Below are 27,947 nucleotides of genomic sequence, written 5' to 3' on the forward strand. Positions count from 1 at the left end.
ATATTCTGTCAGCATAACACTGTAGGGATATGGAGTGTATACAACAGATAGTGATGATCTGTTGTCTCCCTCCAGAACAGAGCTATGGGAACCAGGTGGACTGGATGGACTCATACGGAGAGGAACAGCGGCTATGGCAACGCATGATTGACAACCCAGAGGTCCCCCAGGAGTGTACACTGATGCTGAGGTCCAGCATGTGCAAGCACAACACATGAGATGGAGGGAGGGAGAAAGAGAAGGAGAGAGGCAGTTGGAAGGACAGAGGGAAACAGAGAAAGGTGTCAGAGGGGAGAAAAAGTGGAAGTTAAGAAAGAGGGAAATAAAATGAACAAAAGAAAGAAAAGGACAGTGGTTGAGAGTGCTCCATGGCCTTGCTCTATCCCCGCAATAAAGAGCTGATGACATCACCCCACTTCCTGAACTTTGAACCCTAACCACTGAGCCACCCTGATCCTGCACTGGGGTTCATGGCCCTCTACCTGGTTAAGTGGACAACCAGTCATGCCTTACACACACATGGCCATACCCTGCCCTCCAAAGCATCCAGCCAAGACCAAGCACTGCTACTACTACTACAACAACATCTACTACTAATACCGCTGTACATTATGACATATATGTAACATAATGAACAAGCACGTGCCATTGTATGATCTGATCTGACTCCTGGTTTCCACTATGCACATACATTATGGGTGTGTGGGGGAACCTGTACTTGTCTCTGTAGTTTACTTACAACACTCTCCTCTCCCTGTGATGAGACCACGAGTTAGAAGTTGTCCTTATTCACAGATCTAGGATCAGATTGCCTTGACCTGCTCCTAACTATAACCATTAGGGGGAAGTTAACATATCTGACCCTGTATCAGTGGTTCAGGATAGCCTCTACCTACTCTCATAAGGTAACTACTCCAAAGGCACTTTGGGTTTGTAGCATTGCTGAGGAGATTTAAACATTCCAATAGAATACTGTACAATGACAATTAGGGTATGTTCAAGACTGCGATGTTTCATGCAATAATTGTATTATGCAACATTCTGAACTGATAATCACCCGTTTCAAATTGTTGCACAATTGCATTGTAACTGATCCTGAACACACCAATAGTTTTACTGTTGTCTTGATAAAGCACATATTAAGAGTAGAACAGCACAAATAATACTCACTTCATCAACAGACGTTTTTGGACCTAACTTTGTGTGGAAACAGATTAAGGCGGAAATCTAACCAGAGATCTATCAGCACCAAATTGCTGATCAAAATGTATTGTGTCAAATGTGTAATAGAGAGTCAGGGCAGTTCTATCTGCAACACTGGAAACATTTTGCCCCAGGAGCCTTGAGGAGATGGGAGGAGGATTGCATGTTCCACAATGAGTCAGTGTCCAGTCCACCCTCTGTCTGTGACTCATTGAATAGAGCACATCCGTCAGAGTGTCTGTCCCTGTAACTCAGGCCACTGTGACCCGTCTGTCCTTGCAACCTCCCTGGATGAGTAATAACACTTCTAGTATCCCCCCGTAAAGGGTTCCGGTGTCTTGGCATGCATCCCAAATGGTAACCTTTTCCCTTTAAAGTGCACTTGTAGAGCACTATAAAGGGAATGGGCCAGTAATCAAAGGTCGCTGGTCTGAACCGCCGAGGCGACTAGGTGAAAAATCTGTCGATGTCCCCTTGAGCAAGGCACTTAACCCTAAATGCTCCTGTAAGTTACTCTGGATAAGAGCGTCTGCTAAATGAATGGAAATGGAATAGGGTACCATTTGACTGCAGACTACGTCTCTGTATACAGTCATATCCTACTGTGGTGCCATTCTTTCTGTGGAATGACAAGTCTGCACATTCGCCATTGTCTGAGTTTCTGTTATGCTCAACAACCATTGAAAAGTGCATAATAATAATGATACTATTAAAATGGCATTTACTGTATAGATGAGTTGTGCCCTGCTGCTACTGAAGAAACACTAGACGTGTCTAACAGCATGTTACGGTCTCTGGTTTAATGTCCTCTCATTTCAAAACTAGATTGATTTGACTTTGGAATGTGACTGAATCCATCTCTTCTTTTGGTTGCAATGTGTTATCAGAATATTTTTAAGTAATAAACCACACATATCAGACCGCAGATCAGATCTCTATCTATGTTTAGAACAGACTTTCTGTGCAGAATGTAACTGCGCGTCTGACAGGGTCAGTGTGTGTGTATTTGCGTTCACACAGCACCCATCTCTCCTGAGGGTAAAAGTATACAACTTTTTATGTCGTTACAAAAGACAAACTACATTACAAAAGACAAACTAGACTGTCGTAAAACATAGTTCTGGTTCTAACTGTAATGACAGAAGGACGAGGTCACTCTTTTTAAGAGGGCTATTTAATCATGGTTGTGTGAAATCAAACGGAACGAACAGCAGTGTACTGATGGACCAGCATCACTGCCTGTTACATCACACACACACATTCCCGAGTGCTTATTATTAATGTCCTAATTAAAACACTGCTATCAGAATTGAGAAACATAAATATCAAACAGCTAAAGGATTTTTCCAGTTTCATATCTAAAAAAAAGAAAATAGTTATTATACAAAACATCATAATAATAGTAAAATGTGTCCAAGCTTTAAAAACCCCCCCCAAAAAACAAGACTGACGAGTACAAGAATCAATATGATTGTGATGACCCACTCCGCCCAGGACCTCTAACTGCTGTAGGATGCAGTGATGAAAGAGAGTTATATTTCCATTCTAATTAGCCTGGTCCCAATGCTCCACAGCTACAAACTCCAATCAGACATTCAGATACTAATGTTTCCTACTTAGTAGTGACTATTGAACCCCCTGTCTCCTTACAATTAGAAAGGCACTTCAACTGAAAGTCATCACATTGGTGGGAAATAGAGGGTTCAATGACTTATTGAGGGATACGTTAACTAGCGGTGGTCTACTATGGGGAACTGGAGGATGGGAGTCGGGTTCAGGAAATAATATTGAGCAACGGTAGGGTTTAATTATTGATTTGGAGGGATATTGTGGGGGTGAGAAGGACTGTCCATAGGGTGAAGGAAATAGGGGGCGTTGAGGAGTACAATTGGGAATAGTGGGCTTTTTTGGGGAGATGGTGTTGGGGTGGGGGTGTTAGTGAGGGGTGTCGTTGAGGTGTGTACTACTGGCAGGTGTGGCCTGCCTCCTGCTGCAGCACCATCTCATCCATGCGTCCCTGCCAGGTGTCAATGGTGGTGAAGATCTGGGCTGATGTGATGGGGTATGTGTAGCGCTCCTTGTCCATCCCCTGCTTGTCAATCATCACCATGTTGAAGTTATTATGGGAGATCTGGAGCAGTAACCTAGGCAACATACATCAACACTTCCATCAGGTCAAGGCTGAACACACAATGGTGGGTCTGAAGAATGAGTTATAGGTTTGTTATGAATGATGATGACGGTGTGTGTATGTGTGTGTGTACCTGAGTTGTAGAGCCAGCCCTGGGGGGATGAGTCTGTGGCTGATACGGCCGATCTGTGCCGGGTAAATCCCGACCAGCTCAATCACCGTCATATGCCTGAGATCCAGACCACACTGGGCATGCTGGAATACACACACATTTATATTATAACCACACCAAAAACACACAAATAGCATTGTACACACAAGCACAGAACATGAAAATGCACTCGCATACAAATTCAAGTAATGTCAACAAATGTCACAGAATCCATCACCTGGCCTGTTAAAGGCCCAGTGCAGTCAAAAATGTGATTATCCCGTGTTTTATATATATTTCCACACTATGAAGTTGGAATAATACTGTGAAATTGTGAAAATGCCCTTTTAGTATAAGAGGTGTTTGAAAAAAACTGCCTGAAATTTCAGCCTATTTTGGTGAGATGGAGTTTTGGTGACATCACCAGGCAGTAAATTAGTTAATAGACCAATAAGAAAGAGAGTTCCAAACCTCTCGCTAACAGCCAGTTTTACCCTCCCCACTCAGACCACTCCCAGACAGTCCTAGTACTATTCTTGCTTTAATAATTGCTCTTTGCTCTTTTAGACCATCTTAATTGAAAACAATCACAGTAAGGTACTTAATTGTTTCCCATAAAGGATTTGATAATGAGATGAAAATGGCTGCATTGGACCTTTAAAGGCGAGGTTTTAATGACTCACAGCGTATGACAAGAGTCACCTCTTTCCTGACACTTTAAAAGGTCAGGCTTTTTAAAGGCTGCTCCCTTTTAATATCTTTTGACAGGCAGAAAATCATCCAAACCCAGAATAGCCTGAATTTACAGAGCACACCGGCATTGTTTATGCTGCGCGGTGACATTTTCTGTTTACCAGGAACCGAGGAACTACACACCCCATCAGCAGAACCACAGACAATTTGACCTACTCCCCCACTCGGTCTCTCTCTTTCCTCATTCTCTGCCTTTTTCCCCTCCCTCCCTCCCTCCCTATCCCTCCCTCCATCCATCCCTCTCCCTCCATCTCTATCCCTCTCCCTCCCTCCCTCCCTCCTCCCTCCATCCCTCCTCCCTCCCTCATCCCTCACCTGCAGATTAGTCATTTGGAACCTGTAGTAATGATTGGCAGCAGTGGGAGCAGAGATGATGAGGAGGCGTCGTTTCTCATAGAACTGGTCCAGCAGACCTGAGGCCGTACGCACCCCCACGTTGATGTTCATAGCTGTGACATAACATGTTATGACATAATAAAACACTACATCATTGCAACATATCACATCATCATATTCTATGAAAGCAAATGATGTAACTTGATTTGCAATTGCCCAAAAAATCTCAAAATGACGTTAATTTCATTGCTCTGTTTTACTTGTCTTTGCTGGTCTTGTTGTTATAAAGTTTGCTAGCAATAGTAGTGAGTGACTTGTTCCTTCCACAGCGTATATCAGAAGTGCTATATGGAGCGTCACTGTATTTTATAATACGATAGCAGTATAATACTGTCTCTTCTATTAGACAATAATCCACTTAAGTATGTGTCACAGACAGTGCTGGTCGATGTCAGAGCAGGCGGTATTGATCTGCTGGGCCTCTGATCGATCGACAGCCCATCCTGGCCGAGGGAGACATCCCCGTTTCCACCTCCAGCGAACCCCTCAGCACCCCTGATCACAACTTCAATGCTGCTAAACACACAGCACGGTGGATGTGTAATGTACAGTTGAAGTCAAAAGTTTACATACACTTATGTTGGAGTCAATAAAACTTGTTTTTCAACCCCTCCACAAATTTCTTGTTAACAAACTATAGTTTTGGCAAGTGGGTTAGGACATCTACTTTGTGCATGACACAAGTAATTTTTCCAACAATTGTTTACAGACAGATTGTCTGTAAACAATCCACTTATAATTCACTGTATCACAATTCCAGTGGGTCAGAAGTTTACATACACTAAGTTGACTGTGCCTTTAAACAGCTTGGAAAATTCCAGAAAAATACAGTGGGCTCCAAAATTACTGGCACCCCTGACTGGCAATGCACAAACAATACTTAAAAAAATATGAACAATATGATTATAGAGATAAACTCAAAATACCAACATGTGAGAAATACTGTACTTTATTAATGTTCCAATGGAACCCACCAAAATCAGATCATTATTTAATACAAAATACATTTCACCAAAATCAAGGTTTCATAATTATTGGCACTCCTCATTTAGTACTTAGTGCAACCATCTCTGGCAAGGATAACAGCATKGRGTCTTTTCCTGTAATGWTTGACAAGGTTAAGGAACACATTTGRAGGGATTTTGGACCATTCCTCTATGCAGATCCTTTCAAGATCCTTCACATTCTTGGGTTTGCACTTATCAACTGCCCTCTTCAACTCAGCCCACAGGTTTTCGATTGGATTGAGGTCCRGCGACTGAGATGGCCATRGCAGAACATTGATTTTGTTGTCACAGAACCATTTCTGTGTGGATCTTGAGGTATGTTTTGGGTCATTGTCTTGTTGGAAAGTCCACATAMGGYCAWGTCCCAGCCTTCTGGCAGAGGCAACCAGATTGTCAGCYAAAATTGCCTGGTACTTGGTGGAATTCATTATGCCATCAATCTTAACCAGTGCCTCTGGACCTCTGGAATTAAAACAGCCCCAAAACATCACTGACACACCACCATATTTCACCGTGAGTATGAGGTGCCTCTCCTTGTATGCATCTCTGTTTCGACGCCAAACATGCCGATGTGACCAAAACGATGTGACTGATCTGACCAAAACGTWAAATTTTGGTCTCATCTGACCAGAGCACCTTCTTCCAATCATAATTTAAATGACGTTTGGCAAACTCCAAGCGCTTGCGTCTGTGTCTTGGGGTCATTAAGGGCTTTCTTCTGGCAACCCTTCCAAAGAGCCTGTGGTTGTGGAGGTGGCATCTGATGGTGCTTTTTTAAACCTGGTGACCCCAAGACGCCACCAAGGCCTGCAATTCTTTCACAGTGATTCTGGGGGTTTTGTTGCTTCTCTCACGATCCTCCTCCCTATCCTGGGGGGCAAAATGTATTTGCGTCCTCTACCCGTGAGGTTTTCAATKGTTCCATATCTTTTGAATGTTTTAATAATTGCCCTGACAGTGCTCAGTGGTATATTCAATCGTTTGTGGATCTTCTTGTAGCCATTACCAGATTTATGAAGGTCTACGACCATCTGTCTCTTTTGAACTGCCAGGTCTTTTGTTTTCTTCATGGTGTTGGATGACAAAGGGATATAAGTGGAATTTAATTCCTGGTTTAATTTTGGTAGATGTTATTTACAATAATATTTAAGGGTTCCATTAATTGTGAAACCTTGATTTGGAAGATTGATTTTTAATTAAATCAATAAATTATTTTGTTGGGTTCCATTGAAACATTAATAAAGTACAGTATTTTTCACATGTTGGTATTTTGAGTTTGTCCTCTCTTTAAATATATTGTTTATATTGTTTCAGTATTGTTTGTGCATTGCCAGTCAGTGGTGCCAGTAATTTTGGAGCCCACTGTATGTCATGGCTTTAGAAGCTTCTGTTAGGCTAATTGACATCATTTGAGTCAATTGGAGGTATACCTGTGGATGTATTTCAAGGCCTACCTTCAAACTCAGTGCCTCTTTGCATAACATCATGGGAAAATCTAAAGAAATCAGCCAAGACCTCATAAAAAAAATTGTAGACCTCCACAAGTCTGGTTCATCCTTGGGAGCAATTTCCAAACGCCTGAAGGTACACGTTCATCTGTACAAACAATAGTACGCAGTAATAACACCATGGGCCATGCAGCCGTCATACCGCTCAGGAAGGAGACACGTTCTGTCTCCTAAGATGACGTACTTTGGTGCGAAAAGTGCAAATCAATCCAGAACAACAACAAAGGACATTGTGAAGATGTTGGAGGAAACAGGTACAAAAGTATCTATATCCACAGTAAAACGAGTCCTATATCGACTTAACCTGAAAGGCTGCTCAGCAAGGAAGAAGCCGCTGCTCCAAAACCGCCATAGAAAAAGCCAGAGTACAGTTTGCAACTGCACATGGGGAAAAGATCGTACTTTTGGACAAATGTCATGTTGTGGGGGTGCTTTGCTGCAGGAGGAACTGGTGCACTTCACAAAATAGATGACATCATGAGGGAGGAAAATTATGTGGATATAGTAAGCAACATCTCAAGGCATCAGTCAGGAAGTTAAAGCTTGGTGGCAAATGGGTCTTCCAAATGGACAATGACCACAAGCATACTTCCAAAGTTGTGGCAAAATGGCTTAAGGACAACAAAGTCAAGGTATTGGAGTGGCCATGACAAGCCCTGACCTCAATCCTATAGAAATTTGTGGCAGAACTGAAAAAGTGTGTGTGAGCAACGAGGCCTACAAACCTGATTCAGTTACACCAGCTCTGTCGGAGGAATGGGCCAAAATTCACCCAACTTATTGTGGGAAGCTTGTGGAAGGCTAACCGAAACGTTTGACCCAAGTTAAACAATTCAATGGCAATGATACAAATACTAATTGAGTGTATGTAACTTCTGACCCACTGGAATGTGATGAAATAAATAAAACCTGAAATAAATCATTCTCTCTACTATTATTCTGACATGTACATTTTTTAAATAAAGTGGTGATCCTAACTGACCTAAAACAGGGAATTTGTACTAGGATTAAATGTCAGGAATTGTGAAAAACTGAGTTTAAATGTATTTGGCTAAGGTGTATGTAAACTTCCGACTTCAACTGTATGTGTGTGTGGTTTATAGTGACGGGGGAAAAAAATCAATAGTTACATATCGGGATATTATTTTTGACGATGTATCGTATCATTTTGAAAATATCACAATATCATTTTTGTGCTGGTTTGATATGCCTGCATGTTCTCATTCTTTCTTTTTAAATAGGGAGTCAATTTGTTTTTCAGAACTTTTATTTCCATGTCTGATCAAAAGTCATTTTCTCGTGGCTCTCTCTTGTCCCTCTGCAGTAGACATATGGTGAGCAATATGTTTGGAACATCGAATCGCAATATAATCACAGTATTGAATCGCAATACATATAGATTCGTGATAATCGCAATACATATTGTTTCGACACCTAAGTATCGTGATGATATTATATCGGGAGGTCCCTAGCAATTCCCAGCCCTATTGGTTTATGTGAAGTGTAAAGTACTGTATGTGTGACTGTGAGGTGTACTTATGTGATGTGAACAGTATGTGTGTGTGTGTGTGAGTATACATACATGTGTGTGTGCACAGATATGTACCTGCACAGTTGGTTTCCGTGCCTGACCAGGTGAGTCCATACTGGCACACCCTGGCAGCACTGCCCTGGAGTTCGTACCCTCCTGTACATTTGAAATCACAGGTGGCTCCGTAGTTATCTCCATCACTGTCACACTTCATATAGCCATTCTCTGGAGGGGTGATGGGGCTGCAGCGACGCACTGGTGGCACAAAACAGATTCAGACACACACTCTAAGGCTGTGTTCACGCATCCCAATTCTGATTGTTTTTCGCTAATTTTGTATTTTGACCAATCATTTCACCTCTGAAAAAGGTCTGATGTGAAAAGATCTGACGTGATAGGTCAAAAGACCAATTAGTGGAATATAAAAATTGTCTGATTGTGTAAAAGCAGCCTAAGAGGCATAAATGTGTAAGTGTTCTGTGATTGTTCCTTCAAATGTTGYCAGAACATTGCTGTCTGACTAGAAACACTGTAAAAATGTTGGGGGATCACCTCGTACTCTGACTGAGAAGCGGCAACTGCCCTTGTTCCCAGCGCGGTCATAGACGGTGTAGGACATCTTATGGAGCCCCTCAGRGAAGTGTCCAGGAGGCTTCCCTTTCAGGATCACACTGTAAACACAGCCTCAGTCAAATACTACACTGTGTCAATAGTACTGAAGCCTAACTAAAGACTTACCCTACTACTACTGCTACCATGACTACTACTATTACTGCTACTACTGCCACTAGACTTGGGCGGTATCCAGATGGTCATACCTTCATTCCAACCTTGTGCTATACCGTGATATTCGGTAATGCCAGCACTGAACACAAGGGGAGCTGTTTTCTAAACCCACAGCCTCTGTAATCCTAAGGTTAGCCATGCTAACAAGTACATGTAAAATCTCATAGAGAATGCAAACTAAATGCTAACAAGTTTTTCGCAAATATTTTATACAGCCTCTGATCTAAATTATTTTCAGGACAGACGTCCCAGCTCATAAAGTTATACAAGTAACTCAAAAAGCTACTTACAGTTTGCTGCACGCACAAAACAAATATTAGACAGCAAGGCTCTTGATCCAGGAGGGGGTTCTCTACTGTTACTAAGCTAAGCTTGATTTTTGGAACAAGCTAACCACTTAGCTAGATAGCGAACTAGCTACTAAATTAGCAAACCAAATACACAACTGTAGAACATTTAGCACATTTTAGACAGTATAATTAATAGCTATAAAATATCTAGCTGGCAAACATTTAGTTGTGAATTCCATACTGTAACTAGACGTGTGCTGCACAACAGTGAGTGACTCACAAGTCTCTTGTTGTTGTGTGCTTGTAAACAAACACCACGTGACTGGGGACTACCGGTAAGAAAAAATATGTGACAGGTAAAATAAAGAACTACAAATATTAAAATGTATACAAAAACTTCAAATAAATAGTTTAAACGGTATTGAAAAAACATCCTGTGGCTATTTCCAAATATCCCGGTATACGGTATATACACGGTAGAGGTTGACCGATTAATCTGCATGGCTGATTAATTTGTGCCAATTTCAAGTTTATAACAAATCGGTAATCTGCATTTTTATATGCCGATTATGGCCGATTACATTGCAATCCACGAGGAGACTGCGTGGCAGGCTGACCACATGTTACGCAAGTGCAGCAAGGAGCCAAGGTAAGTATCTAGCTAGTGTAGCAGTGTGATGTTGTTCCCCTAKATTATGCACCAAGTTGCACATAAGGACCAATTCAAATAGGCCAGGTCAAGAGGGGATGTTAATAATAATAATTCAGTGTGTTTTTTAAATTTAATTACAGCTGAATAGCTAATGTAGGTTTTGGTGTACAAACACTTTTTCATATCAATATTGTACATACACGTGATTGTAAAAGTTTTGTATATTTTGGTTTGGCCCATCGCGGGTTATCTGTATTTCCGTACCCCCTTATTGTTCTCTTTTGCCTGACCTTCGGCATAGCAAGGTATGTTGTCCTTGGCTCCGAAATTGTTTAATATAAAACCGTGGTAAATGTTACACAATGTGCTGTTATGCAACCATAAGTTTGTTACAATGTGGACAATATAAAGATTTATGTTAACAAGTTTCACAAAGCTCGCTAACTAGGGTACCTATTGTAACTTGTGAGTACTTGGGACGGTGTTTGAGTGAGTTTCTATGTTCTCGCGCAGGTGCCTGAGAGCTGTGACTGCGCCAAGGGTTAAAATATTGTGTGTTGTCTCTTCGTGTGCAGGTATGTCTTTTATTTTGTCAGAATTATGTTCTATATCATTTTACTTGTATTGTATGGTGTGCTGTTGTGCACTGAATGTGTGCACGCAGCACCTGTTATTTATTTTTGGAGCTCTCTTTTGCCTGACCTTCGGCATAGCAAGGTGCCTGAGAGCTGTGACTGCGCCAAGGGCCAAAATATTGTGTGTTGTCTCTTCGTGTGCAGGGCAAATAAAAATAATCCTACTTAAAAGTACACAACGCAGAACAAACCACGCTACACTAGCATTAAACGTATCTTATAAAAAACAATCAATCTTAACCTAATCACTAGTTAATTACACATGGTTGATGATATTACTAGTTTAACTAGCTTGTCCTGCGTTGCATATAATCAATGCGGTGCCTGTTAATTTATCATCAAATCACAGCCTACTTTGCGGGTGATGATTTAACAAAAGTGCATTCGCGAAAAAGCAAAATCGTAGCACCAATGTACCTAACCATAAACATCAATGACTTTCTTAAAACCAATACACAAGTATATATTTTTAAACCTGCATATTGAGTTAAAAAAAAAAWWWTTTAGCAGGCAATATTAACTAGGGAAATTGTGTCACTTCACTTCAAACTGCAGCAGTTTGGGCCGCCTGGCTCGTTACGAACTGTGTGAAGACCATTTCTTCCTAACAAAGACCGTAATTAATTTGCCAGAATTGTACATAATTATGACATAACATTGAAGGTTGTGCAATGTAACAGCAATATTTAGACTTAGAGTTGCCACCCATTCGATAAAATACGGAACGGTTCCGTATTTCACTGATAAACGTTTTGTTTTCGAAATGATAGTTTCCGGATTTGACCATATTAATGACCTAAGGCTCATATTTCTATGTGTTTATTATATTATAATTAAGTCTATGATTTGATATTTGATAGAGCAGTCTGACTGCGCAGTGGTAGGCAGCAGCAGGCTCGTAAACATTCATTCAAACAGCACTTTCCTGCGTTTGCCAGCAGCACTTCGCAATGCTTGAAGCACAGCGCTGTTTATGACTTCAAGCCTATCAACTCCCGAGATTAGGCTGGCAATACTATAGTGCCTATAAGAACATCCAATAGTCAAAGGTATATAAAATACAAATGGTATAGAGAGAAATAGTCCTATACATTCCTATAATAACTACAACCTAAAACTTCTTAACTGGGAATATTGAAGACTCATGTTAAAATAAACCACCAGCTTTCATATGTTCTCATGTTCTGAGCAAGGAACTTAAACGTTAGCTTTTTTTTACATGGCACCTACTTTCTTCTCCAACACTGTGTTTTTGCATTATTTAAACCAAATTAAACATGTTTCATTATTTATTTGAGACTAAATTGATTTTATTTATGTATTATATTGAATGAAAATAAAAGTGTTCATTCAGTATTGTTGTAATTGTCATTATTACAAATATATATATATATATATTTTTTTTTTATCGTCCGATTAATCGGTATCGGCTTTTTTGGTCCTCCAATAATCGGTATCGGCGTTGAAAAATCATAATCGGTCGACCTCTAATACATGGTATACAGCCCAAGCCTAACTACCACTACAGGTTATAAATGAAGGTTCAGTGGAGTTAGGGGTTAAGGATCAGGGGTCAGACTGACTCAGTGAGGATGCCATCGGCCGTGTCCTTGCCCTCCGGTGTATCCCAGGTCACCCTGGCAGTGAGCTTGCCAGGCTCTGCCGTCTTGTCCTTCAGGTTAGGACACTTTATTACTGGGGCATCCACATCTACCAGAGAAGGAGAGAGGAGAGGGGGGGAAGAGTGGTTAAAAAGGTCAGCAGATGTGGAGGGAAGAGAAACARGAAGAGAGAGAAAAAATGTGCTTTTCCCTGTTCTGTCATGTTATGTTGTGTTATGTTATGTTATGTCCTGTCTGTGTAATTGGGGTGATTTTAGACTAGAGAAGCTCCTGTGATGGAGTGCTGTTTCACTGAGTCGTGGCTGAAAGACGACATTGATAACAGCTGGCTGGGTTTTCCGTGCATCGGCAAGATAGAACAGTTGCCTTTGGTAAGACAAGTGGTGGCGGTCTGTGTCTATTTGTCAATAACAGCTGGTGCACAAAATCTAATATTAATGAAGTCTCAAGGTTTTGCTCACCTGAGGTAGAGTATCTCATGATAAAACGTAGACAACACTATTTACCAAGGGAGTTTTCAACTATATTTTTTGTAGCTCTCTATTTACCACCACAAATCGATGCTGGCATTAAGACCGCACTCAACGACCCGTATAAGGCCATATCAAACAAGAAAATGCTCATCCAGAGGCGGCACTCTCAGTGGCCGGGAACTTTAAAGTAGGGAAACTTAAATCCGTTTTACCTAATTTCTACCAGCATGTTAAATCTGCAACCAGAGGGAATAAACTCTAGACCACCTTTACTCCACACAGAGACGCATACAAAGCTCACCCTCCATTTGGAAAATCTGACCATAACTCTTTCCTCCTGATTCCTGCTTACAAATCAAATATAACCGTATTTGTCACATGCGCCGAATACAACAGGTGTAGTAGACCTTACAGTGAAATGATAACTTACAAGCTCTTAACCAACAACGCAGTTTTAAGAAAAATAAGTCTTAAGTAAAAAATTCAAACAACAATTCATTATAGAGCAGCAGYAAAATAACAGTAGCGAGGCTATATACGGGGGGTAGCGGTACAGAGTCAATGTGCGGGGGCACCGGTTAGTCAAGAWCATTGAGCAGGTTGGGAGTCCAATCCCTGTAACTTTTGCAGAATATCAGTCTGTCCCCGATGTTTTTCCTGGAGAGAAGTGGCTTCTTTGCTGCCCTTCTTGACACCAGGCCATCCTCCAAAACTCTTTGCCTCACTGTGCGTGCAGATGCACTCACACCTGCCTGCTGCCATTCCTGAGCAAGCTCTGTGCTGGTGGTGCCCCGATCCCGCAGCTGAATCAACTTTAGGAGACGGTTCTGGCGCTTGCTGGACTTTCTTGGGCGCCCTGAAGCCTTCTTCACAACAATTGAACCGCTCTCCTTGAAGTTCTTGATGATCCGATAAATGGTTGATTTAGGTGCAATCTTACTGGCAGCAATATCCTTGCCTGTGAAGCTCTTTTTGTGCAAAGCAAAGATGACGGAACGTGTTTCCTTGCAGGTAACCATGGTTGACAGAGGAAKAACAATGATTCCAAGCACCACCCTCCTTTTGAAGCTTCCAGTCTGTTATTCGAACTCAATCAGCATGACAGAGTGATCTCCAGCCTTGTCCTTGTCAACACTCACACCTGTGTTAATGAGAGAATCACTGACATGATGTCAGCTGGTCCTTTTGTTGTGGCAGGGCTGAAATGCAGTGGAAATGTGTTTTGTGGATTCAGTTAATTTGCATGGCAAAGAGGGTCTTTGCAATTAATTGCAATTCATCTGATCACTCTTCATAACATTCTGGAGTATATGCAAATTGCCATCACACAAACTGAGGCAGCAGACTTTGTGAAAATGTATATTTGTGTCATTCTCAAAACTTTTGGCCACGACTGTACATATTACCTCAATTACCTCGACTAACCAGTGCCCCCACACATGGACTCTGTACCGGTACCCCCTGTATATAGCCTCGTTACTATTATTTTATTGTTCCTCTTTCATTATTTGTTATTTTTCTATTTTGTTATTTTTTACTTTTTATTTATTTATTGTTTACTTCAGTTTATTTAGTAAATATTTTCTTAACACTTTTTTTTAACTGCATTGTTRGTTAAGGGCTTGTAAGCATTTCACTGTAAGGTCTACACCTGTTGTATTCGGCGCATGTGACAAATACAATTTGATTTGATTTGACAGCTACAGACAAACACCACACACACAAATGCCATACACATACTGTACATCGGTAAATACACACTCATCCACATGCACACAAGCACTCTCTGACTCACCTATGCAGGCGCTCTCCCCTGAGGTCCAGGTCTTGTGGTACTGGCAGGTGACAGTCTTGGACCCCTTCAGAGTATATCCAAGGGAGCAGAAGAACTCACAGCGGGAGTTAAAGTAGGATCCGTCTGAACACTTATAGCCACCGTTAGCAGGCATCTGTAGCTTAGGACACCGGATCTCTGACAGGGAAACACAAATCAAGTCCATAAATGTATTTTCACAAACAGGGTGTATGATTAGCAGGTAGCTGATGAATCTGACAATGATTCTATTGGTTGTGTGTATCTTCAGTGGTTACATACAGTACCAGTCAAAAGTTTAGACACACCTACTCTTTTAAGGGTTTTTCTTTATTTGTACTACATTTCTACATTGTAGAATAATAGTGAAGACTTCAAAACTATGAAATAACACATATGGAATCATGTAGTAACCAAAAAAGTGTTAAACAAAATCAAAAATATATTTTRTACTTGAGATTCTTCAAAGTAGCCACTCTTTGCCTTGATGACACCTTTGCACACTCTTGGGCATTCTCTCAACCAGCTTCATGAGGTAGTCACCTGGAATGCATTTAAATGAACAGGTGTGCCTTGTTAAAAGTTAATTTGTGGAATTAATTAGTGGAAGACCAAGTCCATATTATGGCAAGAACAGCTCAAATAAGCAAGGATCGCAGCCTCTTTTTCAACTTTCACATCTAGATGGCCGGGCGGGGTGGGGCCAGAGACGGCAGGGGTTCAAACTGTAGAACCCAGTTCCTACATTTGAATATAAAAATTGATTTTATCAAACAAAACTATGCTACCTTTTATCTCTGGGACCCTCAGGATGACAAATCAGAGCAAGATTACTGAATGTAAGTACATTATTTACCTTCTGAGGTGAATGTATCAAACCAGTTGCCATGATAAAAGCGTTTTGTTGTTTTGCACTCTCCTCAAACAATAGCATGGTCTTTTTTCACTGTAATAGCTACTGTAAATTGGACAGTGCAGTTAGATTAACAAGAATGTAAGCTTTCTGCCAATATAAGACATGTCTACTGTATGTCCTGAAAAGTTGGCTGTTACTTATGTGGGAGTGAATGATACATTTAGGGACAGACATAGAAGTGTACATTAGAATATAGGAGGAGAAGGCAACAAGTGAGTGCATTTGTCATTCTGGTAAAAACAGGAAACCAAAGATAAAACAGATAGTAAAATGGCCGAAGCCATACATGCTTTAAAGTGCATTTATGGAAAGAGCAGGACACCATTATGAAGATTAAATAGAGAGGAAAGGCCATAAGTGCTTAGGGTAAAGGCCATAAGTGCTTAGGGTAAGATAGACATATATTAATTTTAGGAGACAAGAGGGTCCTGCCACCATTATAATCTAATCAAGAGCGGATACAGGCGTTATTGGGCRTAAACAAGCAGGAAGCCTGAAATGAAGGATAATAGTGGCAGATGACCTAGGAGAAGTAATTTAATTAAAGTATGTAATGAACTCATGTGCTATGTGTGTATAAGAACAGAGCCAGTGCTTATGGAAGTTGGTCTTTCCGCGGACTGACACGGCTTGTGATATGTTATATTAAAAGCCAATATTGATTTTACAAGTTCTTGTAAGAGTGTTATATTTCTGAGATGATTATCCAAGACACTTACAATGTCATTCCAGTCACATTAGCGCATGTTAACAACAACCATTCCAGTTTAGGGACACCTATCTTAAGACAGGTCAGTCAATACTGAACACATCAAGAACTTTGAAAGTTTCTTCAAGTGCAGTCGCAAAAACCATCAAGCGCTATGATGAAACTGGCTCTCATGAGGACCACCACAGGAAAGGAAGACCCAGAGTTACCTCTGCTGCAGTGGACAAGTTCATTAGAGTTACCAGCCTCAGAAATTGCAGCCCAAATAAATGCTTCACAGAGTTCAAGTAACAGACACATCTCAACATCAACTGTTCAGAGGAGACTGTGTGAATCAGGCCTTCAAGGTTGAATTGCTGCAAGAAACCACTACTAAAGGACACCAATAAAAAGAAGAGACTTGCTTGGGCCAAGAAACACAAGCAATGGACATTAAACCTTTGGAAATCTGTCCTTTGGTCTGATGAGTCCAAATTTGAGTGCCATGTCTTTGTGAGATACAGATTAGGTGAAGGCTTGATCTCCACATGTGTGGTTCCCAAAGTGAAGCATGGAGGAGGAGGTGGGATGTTGTGGGAATGCTTTGCTGATGACGCTGTCTGTGATTTATTTAGAATTCAAGGCACAATGAACCAGCATGGCTACCACAGCACTCTGCAGCAATACGCCATCCCATCTGGTTTGCGCTTAGTGGGACTATCATTTGTTTTTAAACAGGACAATGACCCAAAAACACACCTCCAGGCTGTATAAGGACTATTTGACCAAGAAGGAGAGTGATGGAGTGCTGCATCAGATGACCTGGCCTCCACAATCACCCGACCTCAACCCAATTGAGAAGATTTGGGATTTTTTTTATTTATTCACCTTTGTTTAACCAGCTAGGCCAGTTGAGAACAAGTTCTCATTTACAACTGCGACTTGGCCAAGATAAAGCAGTGCGACAAAAACAACAACACAGAGTTACACATGGGATAAACAAACGTACAGTCTATAACACAACAGAAAAATCTATATACAGTGTGTGCAAATGTAGTAAGATTAGGGTGGTAAGGCAATAAATAGGCCATAGTGGCGAAATAATTACAATTTAGCATTAACACTGGAGTGATAAATGTGCAGATGATGATGTGCAAGTAGAGATACTGGTGTGCAAAAGAGCAAAAATAAATAACAATATGGGGATGAGGTAGTTGGGTGGGCTATTTACAGATGGGCTGTGTACAGGTGCAGTGATCGGTAAGCTGCTCTGACAGCTCATGCTTAAAGTTAGTGAGGGAGATGTAAGTCTCCAGCTTCAGTGATTTTTGTAATTTGTTCCAGTCATTGGCAGCAGAGAACTGGAAGGAAAGGCGGCCAAATGAGGAGTTGGCTTTGGGGATGACCAGTGAAATATACCTGCTGGAGCAGTGAGCTGAGATAAGACGGGGCTTAGCAAAGACTTATAGATGACCTGGAGCCAGTGGGTTTGGCGACGAACATGAAGTGAGGGCCAACCAAYGAGAGCATAGAGGTCGCAGTGGTGGGTAGTATATGGGGCTTTGGTGACAAAACGGATGGCACTGTGATAGACTACATCTAATTTGCTGAGTAGAGAGTGTCGGAGGCTATTTTGTAAATGACATCGCCATAGTCAAGGATCGGTAGGATAGTCAGTTTTACGAGGGTATGTTAGGCAGCATGAGTGAAGGAGGCTTTGTTGCGAAATAGGAATTCTAGATTTAATTTTCGATTGGAGATGCTTAATGTGCGTCTGGAAGGAGAGTTTACAGTCTAACCAGACACCTAGGTATTTGTAGTTGTCCACATATTTTAAGTCAGAAACGTCCAGTGTAGTGATGCTAGTCGGGTGGGAGGGTGCGGGCAGTGATCGGTTGAAGAGCATGCATTTAGTTTTACTTGCGTTTAAGAGCAGTTGGAGGCCACGGAAGGAGAGTTGTATGGCATTGAAGCTCGTCAGGAGGTTTGTTAACTTCTCTAGGTTAGAGGGCAGCATTCTGAATTTTGGATGAAAAGCATGCCCAAATTAAACTGCCTGCTACTCGGGCCAGGAAGATATGATATGCATATAACTGGTAAAATAAAGTTTCCAAAACTGTTAAAATAGTGTCTGTGAGTATAACAGAACTGATTTGACAGGCGAAAACCTGAGWTTTTTTTTTTTTTTTTAGTTTTCTATTCAATGCCATTACAGTATCCATTGACTTAGGACTCAAATTGCAGTTCCCATGCCTTCCACTAGATGTCAACAGTCTTTACAAATTGTTTCAGACTTGTATTCTGAAAAATTAGGGAATAAGAGCAGTCTGAATGAGTGGACCTGCCGTGTCACAGAGATTTTTCATGCACACGACCAGAGAGAGTGCCTTTCTTGTTTACCTTTTATATTGACGACGTTAGTATATGGGTTGAAATATTATCGATTATTTAGGCTAATAACAACCTGAGGATTGAATATAAACATCGTTCGACATGGTTCTATGAACTGTACTGATACAAKTTGGATTTTTTGTCTGCCTGTTTTGACTGCGTTTGAGCCTGTGGATTACTGAAGAAAAAGCGCGAACAAAATGGAGGTTTTTGGATATAAAGAGACTTTATCGAACAAAAGGAACATTTATTGAGTAAATGAATGTCTTCTGAGTGCACCCATATGAAGATCATCAAAGGTAAGGGATTMATTTTATCTCTATTTCTGACTTGTGTAACTCTTCTACTTGGCTGGTTACTGTTTGTAATGATTTGTCTGCTGGGCTATGTTCTCAAATAATCGTAAGGTATGCTTTCGCCGTAAAGCATTTTTTAAATCTGACACCGTGGTTAGATTCACAAGAAGTAAATCTTTAAACCTATGTAAAATATGTTTTGTTTTCTGAATTTTTATAATGAGTATTTCTGTATTTGGCGCCCTGCAGTTTCACTGGCTGTTGAAGAGGTGGGACGCTAACGTCTCACGTACCCTAAAGAGGTTAACACAGTGTCCAAAGAAGGGCCAGAAGTATACAGAATGGTGTCATCTGCGTAGAGGTGGAACAGAGAATCACCAGCAGCAAGAGCGACATCATTGCTATATACAGAGAAAAGAGTCGGCCAGAGAATTGAACCATGTGGCACCCCCATAGAGCCCGCCAGAGGTCCAGACAACAGGCCCTCCGRTTTGACACACTGAACTCTATCTGAGAAGTAGTTGGTGAACCAGGCAAGGCAGTCATTTGAGAAACCAAGGCTATTGAGTCTGCCGATAAGAATGTGGTGATTGACAGAGTCGAAAGCCTTGGCCAGGTCGATGAAGACGGGTGCACAGTACTATTTTTTATCGATGGCGGTTATGATATCGTTTAGGACCTTGAGGGTGGCTGAGGTGCACCCATGACCAGCTCGAAAACCAGATTGCATAGCGGAGAAGGTACGGTGGGATTCAAAACGGTTGGTGATCTGTTTGTTAACTTGGCTTTCGAAAACTTTAGCAAGGCAGGGCAGGATGGATATAGGTCTATAAGAGTTTGGGTCTAGAGTGTCTCCCCCTTTGAAGAGGGGGATGAACGCAGCAGCTTTCCAATCTTTAGGGATCTCAGATGATACGAAAGAGAGGTTGAACAGGCTAGTAAAAGGGGTTGCAACAATTGCCGCGGATAATTTTAGAAAGAGAGGGTCCAGATTGTCTAGCCCAGTTTATTGGTAGGGGTCCAGATTTTGCAGCTCTTTCAGAACATCAGCTGTCTGGATTTGGGTGAAGGAGATGCAGCGGTGGGGGCTTGGGCAARTTTCTGCGGGGGGTGCAGAACTGTTGGCCAGGGTAGGGGTAACCATTCGATTATCATGAATTTATCGGATTTATCGGTAGTGACAGTGTTTCCTAGCCTCAGTGCAGTGGGCAGTTGGGAGGAGGTGATCTTATTCTCCATGGACTTTACAGTGTCCCAAAACTGATGAGTTGGGATGAGTTGGCCCGCAGAGTGAAGGAAAAGCAGCCAACAAGTGCTCAGAATATGTGGGAACTCCTTCGAGACTGTTGGAAAATCATTCCAGGTGAAGTTGGTTGAGAGAATGCCAAGAGTGTGCAAAAGCTGTCATCAAGGCAAAGGTTGGCTACTTTGAAAAATCTCAAATCTCAAATATATTTAGATTTGTTAAACACTTTTTTGGTTACTACATGATTCCATATATGTTATTTCTACAATGTAAAAAATTGTAAAAATAAAGAAAAACCCTTGAATGAGTAGGTGTGTCCAAACCTTTGACTGGTACTGTATGTTTGGTGTAAAGGTGTGTGTCCAGTGATTTTGGGTCTCGCCAGTAGGCCAGGTGTGCGAGTTTGTGTGTGTGTGTGTGTGGCGGTCTCACCCCTGCAGGCGTAGTTTCCTGACCAGTGTTTGCTGGCCATACACACCACCTCTGGGTGTCCCTGCTGCATCTCGTAACCCCTCTTACAGCGGATCTTACAGCGCGATCCCATCACGTTCTTATAATACTGCCCCCCAGGACTCCGACAACTCACGTCGCCATGCTTCACCTTGATGGGCGCGCACCAAGGGGTCCCTAAAAATGGGGTTGGTTGGGGAATAAGAGGGAGAGTTATACCATTCACATAAAAGATTGAAATAAAAGTCCTTCTGGTTCAGATGCTGGACAGACATCTATCTATAAAGGATAGAGATAGACATTGTCTGTTTGTGCCGCAATGTAAATTAACTATTGGGGGCCGGGGGGGTATTTAGCAGTGTTTTGGACATCCATGTGTTTTCTCACCTTATTGAAGAGAGGCTGTGCGTGTAAGTCAGGCAGTGAGTTACCCATAGCAACATACATAATCCATACTGATTTACCACAGGACACAGTGTTTACAGAAGACTAAAGAGATCAAATCTGGAGTGCTAGTATAAACCCATCCATCATCTCATCACAGGTAGACAGAATGATACAATGGCTTTGTCACTTACCATAATCCATACTGACAATAAGACGTACTGGCTTGAGTAAAGAAAAGATAGAGGTTGAGAGTAAGGGAAATAGTTTGAGTGTGTGTGTGTGTGTGTGTGTGTGTGTGTGTCCGTCTTTGATCACTTTGATCCAGTGGATTTAAACGAGATCACTCAATCATACTGTTGATTAGAGCTACTAAACCCCATCAATTGAACTATTAATAAATATAACCTTCAGAATGGAGGCTGAAGTGGATGATGATCTAGATCTGATTTACAGCATGAGGGATAAAGATGTGTCAGAAGAACACTAAAGTTGCCTCCAACTTTCCTCTAGCAGTTGGACGGCTCTATCCATCCCTCAAACGCTTGCCTAAAGATTCCTTTTGGGAATGCCAAGTTTGAGGGGCCAGCAGGTTTGTATTCCAGGGAAATAAAATCTGCAGTCTATTTCCCACTGGCTCAGAACACACACACTTTCTTGTAAGCACACACGCACGCACACACACTCTCTCAAACACACACTCTCAAACACACACCAGCTAGACAGGAGCTGGACCATTCGTGTGTGTGTGTGTGTGTTGGSTGTATCTCAAGTCTCCACTGTCATTGAGTAAGAGAACACAATACTATATTTGAGTCTCTACAGAAGAGAAATAGTCCAGGAGTTTGGTTTGGCCCAGAGGGTAAAATTCCATGTCTAACTGACTTCAAAGTAAAGTTTAAAGTTAGTTTGACATAATTGTGTCAGTTTGTAAAACATGGGATGAAGCATATCGCTATCTTGTGGAGAAGAAAATAACATAGTTGTGTACATCACATTGAAGTGAAAGACACACAGCTAACATTGATTGGCTATTCAAATAAAATAAATGTTTTCAATGTTGATAAAAAGTGAAGTCAATGCTTTGAGTTTAAGAGGCTTATTTCAACCTTAAACTTTCCTGCATGTTGAAAGCGAGTGCCAGAGTGTGTAAAAGCGTGCGTGCGGCAGCAGAGCTTGGTCAAAGCATTCACCTCCGTTTCTACGAGCATATGCATCTTCATCATCTCCATAGCCATAGTGTCCCGACCCTGGGAAAGTAAGAGGGAGAAGAAAGTAGCTAGTGACCAAGGCAGGGAGAGAGCAAGGCTGCATTCAAGATAAGAGTAGGGCTGCATTGGTTTCTGTATAGCACTTTGTGACATCTGCTGATGTAAAAAGGGCTTTATAAATACATTTGATTGAAAGGGTTTATCAACGTTTCAAAACATGATGTAGGCCTAATCCTTCAACAAGAGATTTGGGTTAGACTTTACTGGTGTTTTGCAAGAGGTCATTATTAAATCAAGATTATCACTGTTGGAAAACGTTGCTAAACTATTCCTCCAAAGAGGAATGAGAGAAATCTCTTTAACACATGCAGAGAAGAAGAACCCCAAGGGAGCCTTTCTCCCCAGCTGGTTTGGCACAATTAATCACTTTTACTGCAACCTTGTTCTAAAACCAGTGGTGCAATGGCAACCTCACACTGGGGTCACATTCAGTAAGTATGAAACTGAAGGAAACATTTTGAAACAGAGGAGTAACTACCTAAACCTTTTCTCCATTCCAAAATGTTTTCTCCTGTTTGTTCTTGCTGAAATGTGACTCGGGGTCTTGTTGTGAGGTCACCAACATACTTACTGTGATATGTGACTAGTGCTCCAATATTGGTTTCCTTTCCTTCTCTCCTTCTTGGTCACTAATATGAGAGAGCTAGAAAAAGAATGGCCTTCCAATAGAAATCTGGCTTATTGCTTTCATCTGTCAAGATCTTTGGTATCAGTTGTCAAAAGGAAAGCAGATATGAGTATTGGGACGTTGCTTGTCTGGCAGACAATGCTTCGCTGTCACARCAAAATTACTGCATGATCTAGAACCTTCTKCTTCAAAATGATACATAACCTTTCAATGCACAACGCAAGATAAAGGAGGAGTGACATGAGGGAGAGAGAAAAAGGTGAGGGGAATAGTGAAGGGAGCGGGAGAGAGAATGGGTGAGGGGAGGAAAGGGGTGTAAATGGGAGAGAGGAGTGAGGAGCGAGCTCAGATACGCCCAATCGCTACCAGAGGAGGATGTTGTGGACTCCAACCCAGTGTGAATGTGTTCTCTGTTCAGGATCCATGAAGGACAAAACAGACAGAGAAGTCTTTCACTCCTGCTACAGCTACACACTCCCAGCCCGGCGGGCATACATACACGTCAGCCAAATGTCTAACGCGCACTGCGGTTTTAGCAGTCAGATCACACTGCTACTGAGCACATCCTTATACAGACCCTGAATCTGATTTGGCTGGCTGAGGGGAAAACTCACGGGCACACAGCCAAGGAAGTCTAATCAGAGGGAAACAGACATATCTGGGAAACTAATCACAGGTGTGTGCCGCTGCTTCAGATCAGTTCTATAACAAGCTTGCAGACAATTCACTGCCTACAGGGAGGTTACATAGTACGACCGCTATATGGCCCAACACCAGAGTGCACATGGAGAACTTACCACACATCTCTACTGGGCTTGGTTATGGAGCCATAATAGACAACAGAATAAATCTAACACACACACACGTAGGCCTGTCTCTATCGAGACTCTTCTACAGATTACTATCCTGCTACAACAACTAAAGTTCTGCTCTGATTTTTTGGTTTTGTTATTCTGTAATAAATTGAATCCTAGGGGGCTCTACTGACATACACCATACCAGCAGAGAGCCTCATAGCCTATAGCAGGGGATATTTCCCAGAGACAGAGCTAGTCCATCTTCTCCACACGCACATCCTTAGAGACAAAGGCAGCCAGTTAGACTGACACTCACATCCCATCCAGCAATCTGCAGCAGAGGGCACAACACATTATTATAGACTTGTCTCTCTCCTTTCCTAAGGGATCTTAGAGGGATCTTAGAATACCGCAGTACTGTTCCTTTTCCACTCAAAGCGGTCTCCAGAACAGCCAGGGATAAAATAACACTATGATTAACTTGAAACGATCTCATCCACATCATCAAATTGAGCCAGTCTTGAATAAAAGCTGATATGCTGAGAAGTTGACACTCAACTTGGCAGTATAAAGTTTCCTTCTATTACTTATTTCTTATTTGCTTAACATCAGTGTGTGAATGAAGGCCAGATCCAGAGTTTTCAATAACAAAGAGAGCAAAAACCTAGAAGCTGTCATTCATCCACATAAACATGGTCCCAGTCCCAACAGTCTTTCTGTCAGTGCAACTGAGGTTTGGAATCAGACAGCATCGCTAACAGTCTCCCTCTTCTTTTCTTTTCTCCTCTCACAGTGAAAATGACTCCTCAGAGGGTGGGAAGACGTCAGAGAGAACACGGTGTTGATAAAACAGAGAGAGCGAGAGAGAGGCTCTCCTGCCAAGCTCAATGAGAACAACAGGGCCAGAGGGAACACAAACTGAGGTTCCAGTCAGCTTTATTCAGCTGAGCTGCGCGTAATAGGAATCAATGACAGGGTTAATGTAGAAACATGCCAGGAGGAGAACTGAACAGGCAGTACAGGCATCTGTTATTTCATCTGGGCATAAGAAACACAGACTAAAGACAGTGAAGTGATATGACCATCTCTTTCTCACTGCCTCTGTGCACAACTTCCCTTTAATAGGTCGCTTCCTAAACCAACCACTCTAACTAGTGTTCTCTCCAACATCACATGCTCACGACACCTTTCTTAACGCATCAATCACTGACTCGCTTTCTCTCTCACCATGGAAAATGACAAGAACCATTAYTACTGCTACTCCAGTGGTATTAGTAAGCTGGCAGGCTTAGAGAATTCCCATGGTTACATCACGCTGTGTTAAGACGGCATGTTTGAGCTTTCTGACAATTAACAATACATACAAGGTCACTCACCTACCATAGACCAACAGCACAGCAGTCCATTCGTAAAATATGAATGATTCATAGAGTCATTATGACTGGGTTTCACTGTAAGTAGAAATGCATGCTGAGCGAGCAATAAAGGAGAAGGCGTCACTGAGTGTGTACGTGTGTCTGTGTAAGTGTCTGCTTGTGTTGACAGAGAAAATAGGAGGGGGACAAAGGAGACAGCGGCAACCATCTTGTTTTTTGAGACAGCAGCCGAGACAGAAACATACAGAGTTCCGGAGAGAACCAACCATCAAACCCTTCCCATGCCAGTTACCACCCACCTTCATATGCCCTGGAGGTAACATCAACACTCAGCCTCTCAGTAGACACCTCAATGCACGTAAAGTAACATCAACACTCAGCCTCTCAGTAGACACCTCAATGCACGTAAAGTAACATCAACACTCAGCCTCTCAGTACAGACACCTCAATGCACGTAAAGTAACATCAACACTCAGCCTCTCAGTACAGACACCTCAATGCACGTAAAGTAACATCAACACTCAGCCTCTCAGTACAGACACCTCAATGCACGTAAAGTAACATCAACACTCAGCCTGTCTCTCAGTAGACACCTCAAAGCACTGTATAACACCAAAGCAAAGAGAGGTTACTAAGGCTACTTAAAACCCAAACCATCCCCCCCTTCTCAACCCGCTTTAACACACACACACACACACAAATTACACCACATAAACAGTCTAACTAACAACCCCCAAATAAATACAAAGACCCCTGTTAAATCAACCCCCATAAACACACACACACTCACAAGCACAGACTCACCTCCAGCTATAAGCATCAGTTTGACAAGCTGTGTTTACCCTGTCAGTGTAAATCTAACTCCAGTAGCGTATGCACATGTTTCAGCCTGTTTCTCAGACAGAAGTGGTGAGCCGCGCCGCCACTGGACAAGACACATACATCTCCAAATCAACACCCTCAAGCACACCCCCCCACACAATCTCTCTCTCTCTGACACACCTTACATCTCTAACCTTGATTCGGACATACACATACACTCCATGATAAACACACACGCATCCAAACTATTATACAGTCCCATCCYGTCTTGAACTTATTTCAGCTTCTCATTACTCTTCAGTGAATGTTCCTCTGCAGGATACTGTCCCTGCCCTGTTGGCACTCATCCATCTGGAAAACTATCTCTCAATGTGTGTGTGTAAGTGCTTGCATATATGTGTGTGTGACTTTGTGTGAAATTATTGTGTAACCAAGCTAAGATGAGAGAACACCACATGGAATCATATCAATCAACCAGCACAAAATAAAACAACTATAATGGTCTCTCTATCCCATCATGTCTACTTTTAAATCAATGGTATGGCCTGTTCACGGTTCCATTCAACTGATACAGTCCTCCTGTCACCCTCCAAAGAGACCCTGCCACCCTCCAAAAATACCCTGCAATCTTATTAAACAAAACCACCCAGCACTGGACAGACACTGACTCCACAGATCTGCGGGTCTAGGAAAGCTAGGAAATGGGAGGAGGCAGGCAGAGCAAATGTGCAGTTAGTCCGAACACAGGAGCCCTTGTGTGGCTTGTGGCCTGTGACGGTTCCGACATCCCGGAGCTATGGGCTTTGATTGCAGAGCACTGAGCTCCAATGCCGGTCACACTGGGGTGGACTGTAGTCGGGAAATATTTACTGGAGACGTGGAATTATCTAGSCTATTGACAACTTCGATGTGATTCGTCACTATGTTGACTGAAATCATAGACCATTAGCTAGGTAAAGATTAGTTACATGTTGGCACGTTTAACGTACATATCCCCTTGTTAAACGAATGTACAACTGTTAAACTCATTACCCACTGGACACACTGGTTGAATCTATGTTGTTTCCACGACATTTCAATGAAATTACGTTGAACCAACGTGGAATAGCTGCGTTGAATTGACGTCTGTGCCCAGTGGGATAGCGCACTTACTTTGCATGGCAAAATAACTTGAACAAAGGACTTAATTAATACATGTTTTTTTACAAGCTATAGCACGAAGGTAAACTAAGGCACCATGTACAGAATGCTGGCTTTAGTGTCTCTCATGAATTCTGCGGGAGACGTCCCCCAGATGCGCACTGCATTCCCCCTTTTACCCTAGCCTCACCCTCCACGTAAACATAAAATGTGGCTCACAAAAAGTAGCGGTGGGATATAGACTAACCGATAATGAATACGTAATAACAGAACAAATTGCAACAACCACTAACTATGTTATGCAAATATCTAAAAACGTTACATTTATTTGAGAAATGTAAATTAAATGGACGGTGTCCATTTGGACACTAGTGGGTTAACTCAATCCCTCTGATCCGCAGGATGGATAAATATTTGCAATTCCTTACCTTCGTAGGCTAAACTGAAGAAGAGCTGGACAAACACGAACAGGGACACTACCAGCCAGGTGTCCATATTCACGCGCGGGACACTCTTCAACATCTTTGTAAAGTACAGGAAAACTTCCAAGGAATTCCAACTTTCCAAAGACCCGCCTCCTGCTCCAGAAAC

At 42.0% G+C, this 27,947-nt stretch overlaps 2 protein-coding genes across 4 annotated transcripts in view; one reads left to right on the forward strand and one right to left on the reverse strand.

The window, feature by feature from the left end:
* Positions 1-2,630, forward strand: part of LOC111959478 (synaptotagmin-like protein 5) — a 76,689-nt gene extending 74,059 nt beyond the window's left edge. For both annotated transcript variants that reach the window (XM_023981078.2, XM_023981079.2), the window contains exon 17: positions 76-2,630. In XM_023981078.2, the coding sequence (XP_023836846.1) occupies positions 76-218 (143 nt within the window). In that variant the 3' untranslated portion in view covers positions 219-2,630. The remainder of the gene's footprint in view (positions 1-75) is intronic.
* Positions 2,360-27,929, reverse strand: LOC111959479 (sushi-repeat-containing protein SRPX). Of its 2 annotated transcripts, XM_023981080.2 has the most exons (10): positions 27,785-27,928; positions 22,516-22,572; positions 20,921-21,115; positions 14,934-15,110; positions 12,627-12,753; positions 9,233-9,351; positions 8,756-8,935; positions 4,554-4,687; positions 3,468-3,589; positions 2,360-3,347 (listed from the first exon to the last, which is right to left on the reverse strand). In XM_023981080.2, the coding sequence occupies exons 1-10, from the start codon at positions 27,876-27,878 to the stop codon at positions 3,167-3,169; spliced, it is 1,386 nt and encodes a 461-aa protein (XP_023836848.1). In that variant the 5' UTR covers positions 27,879-27,928; the 3' UTR covers positions 2,360-3,166. The 2 variants fall into 2 exon arrangements, with proteins under 2 accessions (XP_023836848.1, XP_023836849.1); XM_023981081.2 differs by lacking the exon at positions 22,516-22,572 and having other exon boundaries at positions 27,785-27,929.
* Between the last annotated feature and the right edge of the window lie 18 nt (positions 27,930-27,947).

This window comes from Salvelinus sp. IW2-2015, linkage group LG36, assembly GCF_002910315.2.
Source record: "Salvelinus sp. IW2-2015 linkage group LG36, ASM291031v2, whole genome shotgun sequence".
Classification (NCBI taxonomy): Eukaryota; Metazoa; Chordata; class Actinopteri; order Salmoniformes; family Salmonidae; genus Salvelinus; species Salvelinus sp. IW2-2015.